General features: G+C 48.5%; 2 protein-coding genes across 4 annotated transcripts; both read right to left on the reverse strand.

The window, feature by feature from the left end:
* Nucleotides 1–52: 52 nt before the first annotated feature.
* On the reverse strand, nucleotides 53–9,431 carry LOC139825836 (dynein axonemal heavy chain 9-like). Of its 3 annotated transcripts, none has more exons than XM_071800163.1 (7): nucleotides 9,168–9,431; nucleotides 7,917–8,077; nucleotides 6,728–6,845; nucleotides 5,221–5,325; nucleotides 2,414–2,571; nucleotides 1,971–2,109; nucleotides 53–766 (listed from the first exon to the last, which is right to left on the reverse strand). In XM_071800163.1, exons 1-7 carry the CDS (start codon nucleotides 9,270–9,272, stop codon nucleotides 251–253), a joined length of 1,302 nt encoding a protein of 433 aa, XP_071656264.1. In that variant the 5' UTR covers nucleotides 9,273–9,431; the 3' UTR covers nucleotides 53–250. The 3 variants fall into 3 exon arrangements, with proteins under 3 accessions (XP_071656264.1, XP_071656263.1, XP_071656265.1); XM_071800162.1 differs by having other exon boundaries at nucleotides 56–766; nucleotides 6,728–6,884; XM_071800164.1 differs by lacking the exon at nucleotides 5,221–5,325 and having other exon boundaries at nucleotides 56–766; nucleotides 6,728–6,884.
* Nucleotides 9,432–9,987: 556 nt separating this feature from the next.
* Nucleotides 9,988–16,287, reverse strand: LOC139825803 (dynein axonemal heavy chain 9-like). Its single transcript, XM_071800098.1, has 4 exons — nucleotides 16,160–16,287; nucleotides 14,922–15,048; nucleotides 11,376–11,528; nucleotides 9,988–10,164 (listed from the first exon to the last, which is right to left on the reverse strand). Exons 2-4 carry the CDS (start codon nucleotides 15,006–15,008, stop codon nucleotides 9,988–9,990), a joined length of 417 nt encoding a protein of 138 aa, XP_071656199.1. The 5' UTR covers nucleotides 15,009–15,048; nucleotides 16,160–16,287.

Genomic DNA, 16,287 nt, shown 5'->3' on the forward strand with positions numbered 1-16,287 from the left:
CACCTGAGAAAAACACTCCCAAATTTTAGACAAAGATGCCAAACTGAAGTTCAGGTCTATAAAATAGGTCCCACTGGGCCACCTCTTTAGAAAGACGTGACCCTGAGACACAAGCAGATTTGACAATTGAGTTTGGTCCAGCCACTCTAATCACAATGGGTGAAATCCTCAGCCTGCAGATAAACTTTCAGCGCTGTTTATACTTGACAACCACCACCTGATGAGGCCCTGCTCTCCAGGGGCTACACTTTCATGAGCCTACAAAAGTCGGCCCCTTTGGAAGCCCAGAGACTGATCCAGTGCTGACTTCAGGAGCAGGTGCAGCTGCCTCAGACCCAGCACAGCTGACTGCCCTCCAGCGAGATCTGCCTGCAAGGACAATGCTGTGCAGAGCTCTCTTTGTAGAAGCAAAGCTGTTTGAGAAAACCCAAATGATTTGATGGCGATGTGGGTGTAGCAGAAGATCTCTTGGTCTTACTTTGAGCACAAAGTTGTCCTCAGCCTGCAGCCGGAGGTCCAGCACAGCCTGCCTCACAAACGACTCAAAATTCAGGTCACGCTTCCGAGGCACATCCAGTGCAGGGAATAGATCCCCAATCAGCCCCATAAACACCGGCACATCATCCGTCACAATCTTGGGGATGTTGAAGTCACGAAGAGAGCGCATCAGAACCTGGTCTTCGGGTCGCTCTGGGTCATCTCGCTTGAGGGAGCCAGCAACAACTAGCACTGACTTAATGGCACGCAAGCCCCAGTCGTAGTGATCCTACACCAGAGGAAGAAAAAAAAAGAGGCATGAGTTTATGCTTAGACAGTACCATGTAGGGTGAAGAACCACCATTCCCAAACTGCCAGACTAGTAAGCAATGAAAATACATCTAAATCTGTTATTTGCATTGTGGCCAGAGACCTTCTCCAGCCTGAGTGACCTGGTTTCCATCTCAGTAGGTGAGATTCCCGTCAGGGACAGTATTAAAGAGTCAAATAATTCAGCTGTTCAGACCATCACATGGGCTCACAGTTGGCAGTAAGACAGCAGCAGGATTTGCACTCCAGAGACCAAAGCAATTTGTTTCACCTAAATCATAAAGCACCTATAGCAAGGCCAGCCAGCCCCCTGCATCTGCAGGAGCCACCAAGGTGAAAGGCTTGTGAGTCCATTATGAGGCCCCAAAGACCCAAGTTTCTCCACCCTGCCCATCACAAGATGACAAGCCTGTTTGGTCTCAGAGGAGGTCCAGGAATAAGGGGTCAGTAAAGACATTGCTGAAAAAGTACCACAAAACGGCATGAGAAGAACTCTCAAGCCAACAAACAACTGTTCATATTTCTGTCCTGTTGACACCCTCCAGAGCACAGCTCGACAGCTGACTGCTCTGTGTGGGAGGCCATGGCTTCCACCAGGCCCCTCAAGGCACAGCACCAAGTTTCTGCGACAGAGCATATCCCACCCAGCCTCATGCTGGCACAGCCAAGGTCAGGTTTGTATCATCAGGAATCCTGATTAAGGTCTCCTCTGGACCCAGCTTCGATCTACACAAATAATGACACGGAAAAATCTGATTTGCTTTGCACTGACAGTAACTCTAACAAGACCTGGAACCAGCCTAAGGCTGAACTCAGAGAGGGACACCATAAACCCTTTGCAGGCAGGAGAATCAATAGGAAGAGACTGGAAAGCAAAAGGTCACTGAATACTACCCCAAACATGGTGTCATTTAAACTCACTGAAAGGTCTCCCATTAATGCAGCTGGTCAAATGCTTTTGTCCCTGCAGATGCTCCAGTAAAGCAGTCTGAAAATTTTATTGCTCCGATGATCACCAACCCTCTCCTCCCCCAGCAGCCAGTGCAAATGCAGCCATTAAATAAAAGCTGTGAAACGTTAGCCATGGAGCTGAGCAGCACAGTGCCATGTTTCTGCTGATTTTGGAGATTCATCATACCACTCAGCCACAGAACCAGGCTCACCTGCTTGGACAGGAGCTCTTTGCAGAGTTGGTAGAGAGTAATGAACTTCCTGGCTAACACCCGGGCCTCGATGAATCCCTCAGCCACCAACATAATTTCACAGATCAGCTCAAAGTCTGGCACAACCATCACACACGGCCTAAAATGACAGGTGAGGAGGCATTGCAGAACAAGTATTTCTTGACTACAGGTCTTACAGGCAGCGCATTTGCAGCTTCATCTTCTAGGCCTTCTTTTATGAGCCAGGTCACCCTCTGCCTTCCCCACGACAAGGGACAGAGCTCCTTTGCCCTGCCTGTGCGTGCCCAGACCCAGGCCTGTTGTGCAAGGCTTAAACTACCTGCGAATGCCCTATGCAAGTGAATTCCCCAAGGACATGAGGTCGAGCCTGGATGTTCCAAAAGACAGTTTCTGCCAGGTCACAAACCCTGACCTGGACTCACCTGAAGAGAGCTTTTAAATTCTCAGGTAGCTCTGTTCGCCCTGCGTAACCAGGGTTCATGGTGATGAAAATGCCTACTGATGGTACTAAGTTGATGTCTTCTCCAAGAAAATGGAAGGATTTCTTCTTCTCCCGTATTGCATCCTGCACGCTCTTCACCTAGAAATCAATACAGTACTATAGTATCAGCGTTCACTTATGAAAAACACATCAGACAACGGTGCTTCCTTCGTTACTCTTGGCCTCGTGACAAATGGGGCTAATCACTGTTTTATTTTTTACCGGCAGCATAAAGCTTTATACACTGTTTGGAGTACATCAGCATGGCAATATCAATTTCCCATCTCAGTCAAACTCTGGCAAAGCAGAAAAAAGAGCTGAAGAGAGTGGAAAGTCAAAATGCAAAGGAGTTGCAAGACTTCACACCTTTGCTCCATGAGACAATGATGAACGTGGGTCAGGAAGAGCAACTCAGGAGCGGGAAATGTCCCCAGCACTGCCTGCATTCACCTTGGCTTTTGACATCACCTGTGGGACACTGCTCAGCACATCTCACAGCAAAAACACCACCAGAGGCTCCACCATCTCTGAACCAGCCAGCCCAGCAGAGGTCTGATGTGTGAGCGAGACACAGGGCAGTACAGGTATCCACAACATAGCCAACACCCAAACGCACTCCCCAAAGTCTATCACAATATGGGCCCATTATTCCCTTTACCCATCTCACCTCTCCCCACACAGCGTTGCTCTTCAGGACATCCCAAAACCCTCCTGTGCCTGCTCCGTTCCCTGACCAGGCCCAGAGAAGGGGTAGCACCTCCCAATAAGCTTGGCCTCAGCTCAGTTGTAAACTGACCACTTGATATCACTTTTAAAGATTTTGGGACATCAGACGTTTGATTTAAAACCAAAACCAGAAGGCAGAAGCTGTAAAACCTCTCCTAACACCTTCACTCACTAATATTATATTGTTTTTTATATTTGCCTGATTGCAGCTTTGTTCTGCTCATTCCTCTCCTTCCGAAGAGTTCACCTCTCTGCAAACAGCACCTCAGCGAGGGGCAAATCTCTCTCTATTCACCGCTCTAACCTCACTACTGTTTGCCATCTCAAAGTAAAGCAATTAATCGAATTTTTCCCTGTAAGGAACCATATCGACATCAGCTGCATGAGTAAGACAGCCAATTAAACATCGCCATGGTAACACTCCTAACAGCAGCCAGGAGACACCATGATGGAATGACGGCCGTGCCGCTTTCTTCAGCTGCCACGCTCCAGCCAGGAGCGAGGGAACCATTAGCAGTTGAGTCATTCCTGGGCTTCTTTTGTTCAGCTTCCCTTTTTATTTCAAGATCCTCAAAGACTTTTTTTCAATGACAACTTTAAACTAGGACCTGACGGAAGAGAAATTGAGAGGGAATGATACATAAACTCTTGTACCTGCCTGGGGCTTCTCTGGGATGCCACATAAGGTACCAATTATGAGTGAAACAGATGAGAAGAATGAGGAGTTCATGGAGGGGTTAAGAACAATGTCTTTGACCGAAACATTTACAGAAGTGTAGAAACTTCTGAGCTTTATATCTTTCTATAACACTGAGCCCAAAAGGGAGTCCAGGAACAATTCAGCACCTCAATCAGATATTAGGATCCTAAAACACGCACTCAGCTGACAGTTGGATCCTGAAGAACTTGGGCACTTTGGCACCTCAGTTTTCTGCACTGAAGCCCCCCAAGGCTTCCCCTGTATAAAATAATGCCAGGTTTCCTCATGGGCTGGTAAGAGGAGGGGAAGGAGGACGCGAAGTGACAGATTATATATATAAGCACGAGAGCACAGGACTTTCTGGCACGATGGGGAGGCCAGTCTCCCTTCCAGCCCTTCTCCAGGGATGCTGCTGCGCTTCACACGAGACTCACCAACACAATGCACTGAGCAGCTGAACTACAGAGGAGATGAGAAACCATTCGCCAGGGGAAACACCCATGCCCAGCTGGGCACCGCTCCAATAGCTCTGTCCCAGGTTTAATCCCACGGTGTCAGGGTACCCTGGGCAAGCGCGTCAGCAAGGGCCGCAGATCTGCCCCAGATTCCAGCTCCCGAGTGTCACCAGCTGACACTGGCTTTTGGGAGCACCACGGGGCTGCACACATTCCTCCAAGGAATGGTGCCAGTTGGCCAGGAATACCTTCCAAAGCCACTTGGCAGAGCTGTCGTTACAGACACCAGAACTAAATCCACAGCCATATAGTTTTGGAGACAGGTTAAGAAAATTAATCCTGAATGTATTCCCATTTCCTGAGTATGACACACAACCTGTGCCTGACCAGGGGTGATAAGGAACCCCCAGAAGTCCAGCGGATCTGCCCCAAACACCCCTCTTCCCCTCTGTGAAAATTATTCCCTACATTGCAGACTGAGCAGCCGCAAGTCAAGGCAGCTTCTCTGTCTTGAAACGATGTGCTGCAATTATCTCACAGCAGATTAACGACACGAGTGCTTTCCTGAGGAGGAACAGGTACAGAGCCATGGTGCGTAGTGGTCTGGGAAAAGATGCTACAAAGAATTGTCTTGGCACAAATGCTGTAACTGGGGCAAGAAAAGTGACAAATATCTTTGCAGCACGTAACTGCGACATCTTGGCAGTGCTGTGATATTCATGTGATTAATCTTGAGATCTAATCCCACACCTGCCTATACACAGAACTGAAACCGGCAATATGCAATTGCCATTTTTACCCTTGCTCCAAAGACTGCAGAATGGCTCTGCTCTGTTTGTATTTATTTATGAGTGTTTCTCCACTCACCTGTACAGCAACCACAGAAAGGACCTCAACTGAGATCCTGTTAAATTCATCAAAACAGCCCCAGGCTCCCGTCTGGGAAAGGCCTTTGTAAATATTCCCACAAGACTGGAAAAACAAAACAAAAACAAAGATCACAAGAGTGAAATCATAAATGGAATCAACTCCAGCAAAAAATTGATTTTATTTCCCAGCCTGTTTATTTATAGCAATTTACAGTCTATTGTGGGTATTTAGAAAAGTGCATGGAAACAGCAGGCACAACTCAATTATAATATTTATAGCTCTGCGCAGCTTGCCACTTTATCTGCTAATTGCACTTTCTCAATATATCTGTGCACCAGTTTCATTTAAAGGTCACTTGTGCTGAATTACTGATGGTCCCGTTTCCTGGGAGAGCCCATAAGCTAAATGAAATATGATCCGAGGCTACCAAAATCACTGTACCGTGCCAGACTGGCAGAGAGCAAGACTCAGCCTAATGATTCAGTGCTCTGTAGCGGCTGAAGGTTCACTATGTTTTGGGTTTATTCTGGGAGAGGATCCTGAGAAAACCAGGACAGGTCCCTCCCCGTGCCAGGGGCTGCCAGGCCGCGAGCACGCCGAGAAGAAACGACCAGGGTCCAACTATCAGCACAGCCTTGGTCTCAACTGAACAGACCAACATTTTTGAAGAATTACACATGAAATCTAACTCCAGAAAGGAAGGGAAATGCATAATGAGGCAGAGAAGATAGTTCGGGTCTCTGCCTCCTGAAGAACCTTGTGCAAATCTTAGAGAAGGAACGGGAGGAGAAGGAAAAGGCATTCAGCTTAAAGGAGTGTAGCAGGGATTTGGAGAGAGGTGATCACAGAATCCCAGCCTGGTGGGGCTGAAGGGACCTCTGCAGATCCCCCAGTCCAAGCCCTGCTCACGCAGGGTCACAGAGCAGATCACACAGGTGGGTCCAGGCGGGTTTCAATGTCTCAGAGAAGGAGACTCCACACCCGCTCTGGGCAGCCTGGGCCAGGCTCTGGCACCTCCCAGCAAACAAGTTTCTGCTCATGTTCAGATGGAGCCTCCTGTGTTTCAGTCTGTGCCCGTTGCCCCTCACCCTGGCGTTGGGCACCACTGAACAGAGTCTGGTCCATCGTCTGACACCCACCCTGAGATATTGATCCCATTGATCAGATCCCTCTCAGCTTCTCTTCTCCAGCTCAACAGCTCCAGCTCTCTCAGTCTCTCCTCACAAGAAAGAAGCTCCAGACCCCTCAGCATCTTTGTAGCCCACTGCTGGACTCTGTGCAGTTATTCCTTCTTAAACTGGGGAGCCCAGAACTGGACACAACTCCAGATGTGGCATCACCAGGGCAGAGCAGAGCGGAAGGAACAACCTCCCTTGACCTGCTGGTCATACCTCTCCTAATGCACCCCAGGTACCATTGGATTACTCTCATCCTTCAGGTTTGCTCGGGCCCTGAGCATCCCCAGCCCCATGTGACCGCACTGCAGCCGAGGTGGGAGCCATACCTTGTAGTCCATCTGCTCGGAGCAGTTAAACACGTACACCATGATGCCCAGGGCTCGCCCCAAATCTTTCGTAGTCTCCGTCTTGCCAGTGCCCGCAGGGCCTGCAGGTGCTCCGCTCCTGGTCAGGTGCAGTGACTGGGTCAGGGTGATGTAACATCTTTCACAGTGAATGATGAATGAAAAAAGGAAATATGTCCAATAGGTCAACTGTGGGCTGCAGGGCAATAGCACTAGAGCATTGCACTCAGCAGAGCCTCTCCTCTGAAAAGCTGTACGTGAGCAGGGGTCATGTCTGAGCTGAAAGCCTTCTTGGCATTAATTACCACCTCTGCTCAGCTCTGTTTTCTCCAAGAGATACTCATCTTCCACCAAGGTCTGCCCAAACCTCTTCACGTCCAGCTTGTGTTCTCTCTGGATCCTCATACAACTCATGGATATTGGGCACATCTCAGGCAGTATGAGAAAAGGACAGCTTTTCTGGAAGACCTGTCACTGACAGAAACCTGCTCAGGTGGCCTATGAGTGAACCCAACTCAAAGCTGCAGCAAGTCCCAAAGTTTCTCCATCATGTTGATGATGGACACTGGGGTGGTGTCCACATGTGAGTATCTACACTACCTGTATAAGCCACAGAGGTGTAGTCAATATAGCCAACAAAACCTGATGATACCTGGGGGCTTGACGCAGCTGACTAACACAGGTGACTAGAGCCACCTGAGATGCTCTTGGTTGCTGAAATGTCACATAGGGTGGAGAGATATGACAAGGGGTCCATAGGAGACTTTTACACTTCTGGATTGGCAGCTGGAAGCCAGGTGGGACAACACAGAGTATCTCAAGTAACCCTAGGTGTCCCCACTGAGGCAACCAGGTAGATGTCTGCTTCAAGATGGGATGAAAGCTCTCTAGACTCACCAGCTTTATGGACTGTGGACATCTTGTGCACAGGAAGACACCCACAAGTGTTTTAATGTGTGAGCTGAATCCCACCCAGGGATCTGATGTACAAATTCCCCAGAGGGTACCACCAAAAACCAGATAAGAGTTAGAGCTCGACCACTGGAGTGCTGGGACATGGAGACAGAACAAGAGGGATACAGGTGTCTGAACTAAATCCATCTTTGGTTGGCATCTCTCTCTCTACCTGTGTGGCAAAGCCCAGCTATGACATTGTGTCCCAGGGACTTACCTGTCGGTCAGCGGAGTGATCACAAGCCGAGGGGTATTGCCAAGGTATTCATAGGAGTACAGGAACTGGGCGTCACAGATGTTGGCAAAGCAGTGCCGTTCCTCATCTGACCATCTGTGCCGGAGCTGTGACAGCCAAATGAAGGCCTGGGCATTGTCCACCTGCAACACACCCACAAACACCATCACAGGAAGGCCGGGGATGCCAGACACATGCAGCTCGGGGGCCAAAATAGCGACTGCTATAAAATTTTCATGGGGGATGACTGGTCCTCACTGCAAGGCAGGTGTGGTGAGGAAGGCCGCCTCCTTGCAATGCGGTGAGAAATGTCACCTCCCCATCTCCCATCAGTAAAGGGGAGGAACCAAATTAGTGACCACATTGGTGGGAGAGGAAAAAATTAATGGCCAAGAGAAAGAGCCTTACAAAAAGACTCCTGAATAGATTTAAGAAGCAGCAAGTCATGAAGAAGGTCTCATAACGCAACCAGAGTGAGAGAAGGAGCAGAGGCCATCTAGACAAGGAAGAGGTTGCAGACAGCACCAAGGAAACAGACTGGGGACAGGTGGACAAAGACAGGCATGGCCAGCGCTCTCTGCACAACCAGCAGGCAGGTCCAGATGCATCACTTCACCCCAGGCTGGACCGAGGCACCACTGAGCCCAGCTGAGCCTTGAAGACAGAAACCCTGTGAGCAGCCTGGCTGCCCCTGAGATGACACAGATGAGGGAAGAGCCACAACCCAATACATTCAGGGCATCTTCCCACCCACCTGCAAGGCTAAACACTTGGCATGGTGTCAGAGACAGGGGAGTAGTGTGGGAGAGGTGTTGCAGGAGAAGGGAGTCCCACATAAGTCCCTGTGGCCCCACACCAGACAAAGGACGCTACAAAGAACAAAGCTTGAATGCTTTTTCTTACTTTCTAAAGTCAAAACTGAGACTGAGTCCAGCAGCCTCCCAACACACCACCATCATCCACCAGCACATGTCTTGGCACCAGGACGCAGTGCCGCGCTCTCACTCCTGGTGTGAATCTGCAGCAACTACAAGTTGGTGTTGCAGGGCCATGACACAGCACAGCTCTGCAGGCTTACAGGGGCTTTCTGCACACTTACTACTAACATTGTAGAAATAAATTTAGTCATACGTCTCCCACTGAGACCGGCAGTGATCTGAATGGCCAGTGGTTGGGCCCCCTGAAGCCCCCTCTCCAGCACCCACAGAACTGTGCTGAACTGCCAACACCAACCTTCTGTGCTATCATCTTTGCCACCACATCCCGAGCATGCACGTCGATGGTGCAAATGGTCATGATTTTCTGTCTGTCGCCCTTGGAGAGCTGCCCGATCAGCATGGTAACGAGGGTGTTCAGCTGGGTCACTTGCTTCTTGTGCTATTCCTTCATCGCATTCTCGTAGCCTTCCTCCACCCTGGCAAAGGCAATCCCAACCTCGGTTGTCCACCAGATCTGGGTGCAGCAAAGCGCCACCTAGGGAAATAGGCTGGTTCAGTATCAGGGAAAATACCAAAGCTTCCTTATGTTCAAGAGTGTCGGATCCACAGGGAGATCAAGGATGAAACATCCGTGACATGAAATTAAGTATTTTTTCATACAGTAGTCACAGCAGACAGTACAACAAGGATCTGCTCCATGACATTCATTTAAAACACCATATCAGTGATAGACACATTTAGCAGCTAGTTATAAGTAAATCAGCACCTTTCACATGCCTGACACAGCAGAGGAGGAAGAGTTGGAGACCACGAGGTTGTCAGAGGTGCATCTGAGGGGCTCTTCACTCTTATCAGGCCTCACCACTTTGCCTTCCTGCTGCACCTCTCACTGCTCTGGCTGTACAGACTGCACTGCCCAAGCCCCCTGGCTCTGTCACCCAACCAAGAGCCCCAACCAGAGCATGGAGCTCAGCCTGAAAACTCCATCAGGAGACCGCCAGGATAAAGGACAACTCATCCTCCCTCTCTCCTGGATAGCAAGGTGGAGGCCAGAAACATGCCTGTCCACAGCTGCTGAAAGAAGGGAAGGGCAGGACTGATGGGGAACCCAAGAGCTACCTTTCCACGAGCCAGCCTGAGTGGTGATAAGAAGCAGTGGCAGATACCTGGGCAGGATAGTCAAAGAGCCATTGTTCCCTTGGTTTTTCCTCATAAGCCATGACGGCTTCTGTCATCTCATCTCTCACAGTAGCCCTCATGCTGTCTAGTACATGACTGAGCCAGACTTCAACCTGGAAAAGAGATTAAATCCCAGTAACACATTTGCTCTTCTTAAGTGCCTTTGGTAATTAGTGAAGATAGGAAATGAGGCAAGCATCTCAGTTCTCTTTAGACTGGACATGAGGGAAAGGTTCTTCACCCAGAGGTGCTGGACACTGAACAGGCTCCCAGGGAGGTGTCACAGCCCCAACCTGACAGTGTTCAAGGAGAGACTGGACAACGTCCTCAGACACACGGGGTGACCTGTGGGGTTGTCACTGCAGGGACAGGACTTGGACTCCATGATCCTGGTGGGTCCCTTCCAGCTCAGGACATTCTATGAGTTAACCAAACCTCACAGCCTCCTTCAGACTGGGTAGATTTGGCTAATTCTGGTACTGTAGGATTAGCATCTACTTCCAGACACCAAGAACAGAAGACAGATTTTTTTCTTGAACTCTAGCTACAGGAGGAACCAAAATGAACTCCGTCAATGAATAATTTGGTCAGGTGTGTTCCACCTCCAGGCCATGACAGAATCCCTGGTGGGATGTGGGCAGTCTGCCAGCAGCAGAAGAAAGATGCTGCCAAACTTGGGAACACAATTCCTGCTGAATTTCATATTTCACAGGCAAAGCCCTCAACAAGAAGACAGACTGAACGCAGCAAGCTCCATTGCTGGGGAGCTCAGTAGCCGGTATTACGTACTTTAGCTTCCTGTAATAGACCATGCAGAAAGGTGAAACTACCAGGATAGATAAGCTGAGCAGTAGCTTGATTCTTACATTTCATACTTTCACTTGTGGTATGAAATAATGAAGACTTGAGAAACAGGTAAAAGGCCTTCTCCTGCCAAACACACCCGTGCAGAGGTACTATGGAATAGCTTAGTCTCTTTTCAGTCTGCATCCCCTCCCTCACCGAGGATATTTGTAGCAAGCTTTAAGACTAACCTTCAAAAGGTCTTAGAAAAAATCAAATTAAAAACCTAGTCAGAAAAATGGCACAGCTCTTTCTCTCACAGTGGACTGCGACATCCACGTCCCCCCTTAGTGAGGACCTATCCAGAGTGACACGAAAGGTTGTGGTGTAAGGAGGTACTAAATCACCACCTCTTCCAGCTTTTCTCATGCACCAGGGGAGAGCAGTGAAGCTCTATGACGTCTTGGCAAGGGATCTCACACGAGGGGCAGGGGAGCAGACTCCACCGGACAGTTTTGATAGACAAGGACTTCCCTCTCACCTGCCCACTGCAGTCCCAGGGCTCGCTGAAGCTGACGTACTCCTCCTCTCTACTGTACATTCCCAGGCCAACCTTGGTTGGCTTCTGCTCAGAGTCCAGCTGGAATTTCATCCTGGCCAAGCTGTCAAAGAGTTTGGAAAGATGACGTTGCACCTGCAAAACGGGTTGTGTAAATAAAGCAACCGAGATAGGACGAGCGGAATGAAGATCACTATACATGTCACAAGCAAAATCATGTTAACAAAATATCTTGGATATTTAGGTAGCACCACATCTTCTCAAATGTGGCCAACATACTGCCAACAAAAGCCTCTTGCTGTCTCTTGTAATACTTCCACCTATTTCTACGTAATTTAGAAAACAGACATGCCTTAATAAATCATGTTTCTCCATTGGGAAATCTTCCATACAGAGCAAAAGCATAGAAAACATTGAAACACCTCATGACTCCTACCCCAAATTTCCCTACATGTAGTGATGAGAAGTCTGTAGCCATTTCTCCACCTCATCCTATTCTCAGCACAACGTGGAGTTTTCTTCACTATGAACTTTCCTGTTTTTCCACTACTAGAAACTGATTTTGTGCTAGTGAAATATCCTAAATTCTCTTTCATGGAGAAGAAAGATCTTTATTTCTGCCTAAGACCTATGATAAACAGCCCAGACCTCCTATAGAACAACCATGTTCACCAAAAGCACTCTTCCAGAAGGAAAAGAATAATTCAGTTCTTTCCTGTTCACCTCCATCTGAGTCTGCAAAGCCAACAGGGAGATGCTGTGGGCTCTCAACATCAGCATCTGCCTGCTGGGAGCTGAGCAGGTCACCAGCACTTCTTCCAGACCACTGCGTAACACACAACTGCATCACTGCGCGCCCCACGCCAATGAAGGTGAGATTCTCCTAGGATTGACGTCCCCACAGAAAGGGGAAGCTCCCAAAGCAGTCCCAGACAGGAGCTGCCTCTCTCAATTACAGCAGAGAGGTAGAAAAACTCCCATGGGGGAGATGAGAAATGAGGGAAAGGGACCTGGGGGTCCTGGGGACAGCAGGGTGACCATGAGCCAGCAGTGGGCCCTTGTGGCCAGGAAGCCAATGGTACCTGGGGTGGGTTAGAAGGGGGTGGTCAGTAGGTCAGAGAGGTTCTCCTGCCCCTCTGCTCTGCCCTGGGGAGACCACATCTGGAATATTGTGTGCAGTTGTGGCCCCTCAGTTCCAGAAGGACAGGGAACTGCTGGAGAGAGTCCAGCGCAGCCACCAAGATGCTGAAGGGAGTGGAGCATCTCCCGTGTGAGGAAAGGCTGAGGGAGCTGGGGCTCTGGAGCTGGAGAAGAGGAGACTGAGGGGGGACTCATTCATGTTTACAGATATATAAAGGGGCAGTGTCAGGAGGATGGAGCCAGGCTCTCCTCAGTGACAACCAGTGACAGGACAAGGGGCAATGGGTACAAACTGGAACACAGGAGGTTTCACTTAAATTTGAGAAGAAACTTCTTCTCAGTGAGGGTGTCAGAGCCTGGCCCAGGCTGCCCAGGGAGGTTGTGGAGTCTCCTTCTCTGCAGCCATTCAAACCCGCCTGGACCCCTTCCTGTGGAACCTCAGCTGGGTGTTCCTGCTCCATGGGGGGATTGCACTGGATGAGCTTTCCAGGTCCCTTCCAACCCTGACATTCTGGGATTCTGCGTGAGATGCCCAATGCTCTGATGCTTTCAGAGAAGGAAGGGTGGAGGTGGATTTGTCCATCTAATTCTGACTCACTGACTCACAAAGAACTACAACCCTCCCTCTCATGAGCTGTGCTGCAAGTGCACGCAGCTTCTCACACACATACAAGCAGGGCCAAACCCTGGGAGGTGCTAAGTGACTCTGAGAAGCACAGGGCACTCAGCATCCCCCCAGATCACAGAATCATTTTGGGTGGAAGAAACCCTCAGGATCAAGTCCAGCCATACCCTAGCTCTGGCACTAATCCATGTCCCTAAGAACCTCGTCTAAATGTCTTTTAAACCCCTCCAGGGATGGTGACTCCAGCACTGCCCTGGGCAGCCTGTTCCCATGCCCCACAGCCCTTTCTGGGAAGAATTTTTTTACAATATCCAATCTGAACCTCCCCTGGCACAACTTGAGGCCATTAAGCGTATCTTGAGGCCATAAGCTTATCTCTTTTCAAACCGTAAGTAAACCGTAGAAACTTTTTCTTACATGTAGAAGCTTCTGGTCACAAATCCCCAGCTGCCCCTTCCCAGACCCTGTCCAGTCTGGAGGGTTCGGACACAACCCCAGCACTTGCTGCGATCCTGCTGCCAGAGCCCGAACGCACCTGAGTCTGCACAAGTTCAGCACCCAGTTCACGAGGATAATGTCATTGTGTATTTAATCCTCCTTTAGGAATCATCAGACTTTGAAACTACATTGGGAAGGCTGAGAGTGTATCTATGTATGATCCTGCTTGACATTTACTTTGATTTTACTGCAAATACTTTTGAATAACAGAAAACACCAGGAATTTCTTCTTACTCAATAGAGCATTTCAACACAGTATCTTTGCTTCCTGTGTTTTTTTTTTCCTCTTCATTTTAAATATCAATCAACTATGTATTTATGATACTCTGTGGGCTGAAATCACCCAGCAGCAGACACAGATAGAAGCAGCGTTAAAGGTTAGAGGTAAACAACAGCATTTCCAAATACACATGCAAACCTGCTCCATTCCTGTGCTCACATCAATACTGAAAATGGTGGAAAGCCTGAAGAAAGTGAAAATACTCGCTACCAAAAGACAGAATTAGGACTTTGTTCATCATCCAACACTCGCCTTTTGCTGTGAACGTTTTGACTGGTTTTATGCACCAACCTCTGAATAAAAGATGCGTCCCAAACAAGGCCAAGCAGAGCTGTGCAGGGGTGGGTGGCAACCCAAGGAAGTCCTGCCTTGGCCACAGCCACTGTCTGACCACCAGCTGTCTTACCTCTTCCAGGCTGTGTTCTGCTCTTCCCCTGTAAACAGGCCATCCCAAAGACCTTTGCATGGGGGAAGGAAGAAGTGGCTGACTAGCAGATGTCTCCTCTGCCTAAAAACAGAGACGTCTCCAAGCCCTCGGTTGTCAACACTGTCACATTTGAATGATCGGTCTGTGGCTCTTTCAACAACAGATGCTGTTTGCTGGCATCCCAGCTTGGGGAACCAAGCTCAGCAACAAGTTTTGGCTGAGATCCTCAAGAAATGGTTTCCCCCAACCTCACTGTATCCCAGCAGAAACAAACCCACTGTTTTTATGGTATCAAGAACATAGCTCTGCTCTGTGCAGTGCTTTCAGAACCATCTGCAAGCATCACCAGGGACAGATGGGACAACATACGGTGTGCGCATTGCCTTTCAGAGACGACAGATGAAGGCCAGCAGTGAAAGAGTTATTGTTAATCCAAGTGAGGGTGGGAGAAAAGGCACTCAAGAAAGGATAAGCTACAGCTGAGTCCCTAGACAGCATCTTCCACCCTGACATTACTGACAGCTGGAAAATGTGAAGGTGACATAGTGCAAGGCTTACCAGCTGTGGGTTGGTGCCATTGGAAAGAATATCCAATAAATCTGCTGAAGAAACAAAGTAAAATCTGGGAAAGGCCAACCTTTTCATGTCCAAATATTCAGCCAAAGCCTTCTCACACAGGGACAACCTGGGGAGAAGAGCAGAAAAATAGAGCCCAGGACAGGCGGGTGAATATCCTTTAATGTGTCGTGCTACAGTTTGGGTTATCGAGCAGATTCTCCCCTCCCATGGGGAAATGCCAGACATGAGCTGAGCCTGCAGGCTGGTCCTTTACAGCATTTTCCAAATAGATAACAAAGCACATAGTAACTCATAGATCTCTCTCCACTCCCAAGGGTCAAACAGACAAAGAGTCAGAGAATCCTCACCAAAAAGCAGAAACACAGGTGGAAGAAGAGGCTAGAAAGGCTTTGCAGTCTGACTTACTGTTTTAGACAAGCTCTCAACTGCCACAGGTGATTTCACACTAGGATGAAAGTTTCCAAAACTGCTTTTATTCTAATGAGCACATTTTAAAGTCTGATTCAAACCTACTCAGCTTTTTGTGCTTGTGAAGCCTGAAAAGAAACTTGTTTGCTCCGTTCTAAAATGAATCTCTCAGTGTTTACATGTTAAACTGCTGCTGAGCTTTCAAAGTTCATAAATAACATGCAGTTAGTCCTCTGTGGGGAACACGGGCCTTATCTGTTTAGGAAGTAAAATTAGATCTCTATTTTAAATGGATAGTTATTACTGACACAACAGCTCTCACGTTAACTTGTTAGGTGTGTTCCAGGTAGAGTAGCTCATATGTTAGGTGAGAACTGTATCCATCTCTGGACATTAAGGTCTTTCTCAGGGAGTTTAGTTATACCATCTGTGAAGGGTACACACACAAAGATAATTTTGTTAATTAAAGCACATGGGATCAGCTCTGCTGCAGATATCCCTGCTTGGACTGCTAAATAGATATTTAAGACACCAAATTTGGGGTGGCAGTGAGGCCACATGTTATTAAAACCAACTGAGTGCCTAGCTTTGTATGTGTGCAAATCAATATTCAAGATAAGAGTTTGCACATACGCAAAGCCAGAATCCACCTTGGGGGCTTCAGGGTGATGGATCATGAATAAAAAGACTCAATGTGTGAATGCAAAGAACGCACAGTCCAGAAGGAAAGCCTTGGAGCACAGGTTAAACCAACTTATTAGAGCTGATCCCAGTCTCTGACAAAATCCTGGGACTGAAGTTGTACCTACCTACTCTGAATGTCCTCCAGTTGTTGGGACAGACCTGGTTTATTGGTGGCCTCAACCACATTTGGGGTTTTCTGAGTTTCATAGGCCAGTTCTTTAAAGTCCGCATCAATCCCTTCAAAGCGTTTGGA

Source organism: Patagioenas fasciata, chromosome 29, assembly GCF_037038585.1.
Source record: "Patagioenas fasciata isolate bPatFas1 chromosome 29, bPatFas1.hap1, whole genome shotgun sequence".
Lineage (NCBI taxonomy): Eukaryota > Metazoa > Chordata > Aves > Columbiformes > Columbidae > Patagioenas > Patagioenas fasciata.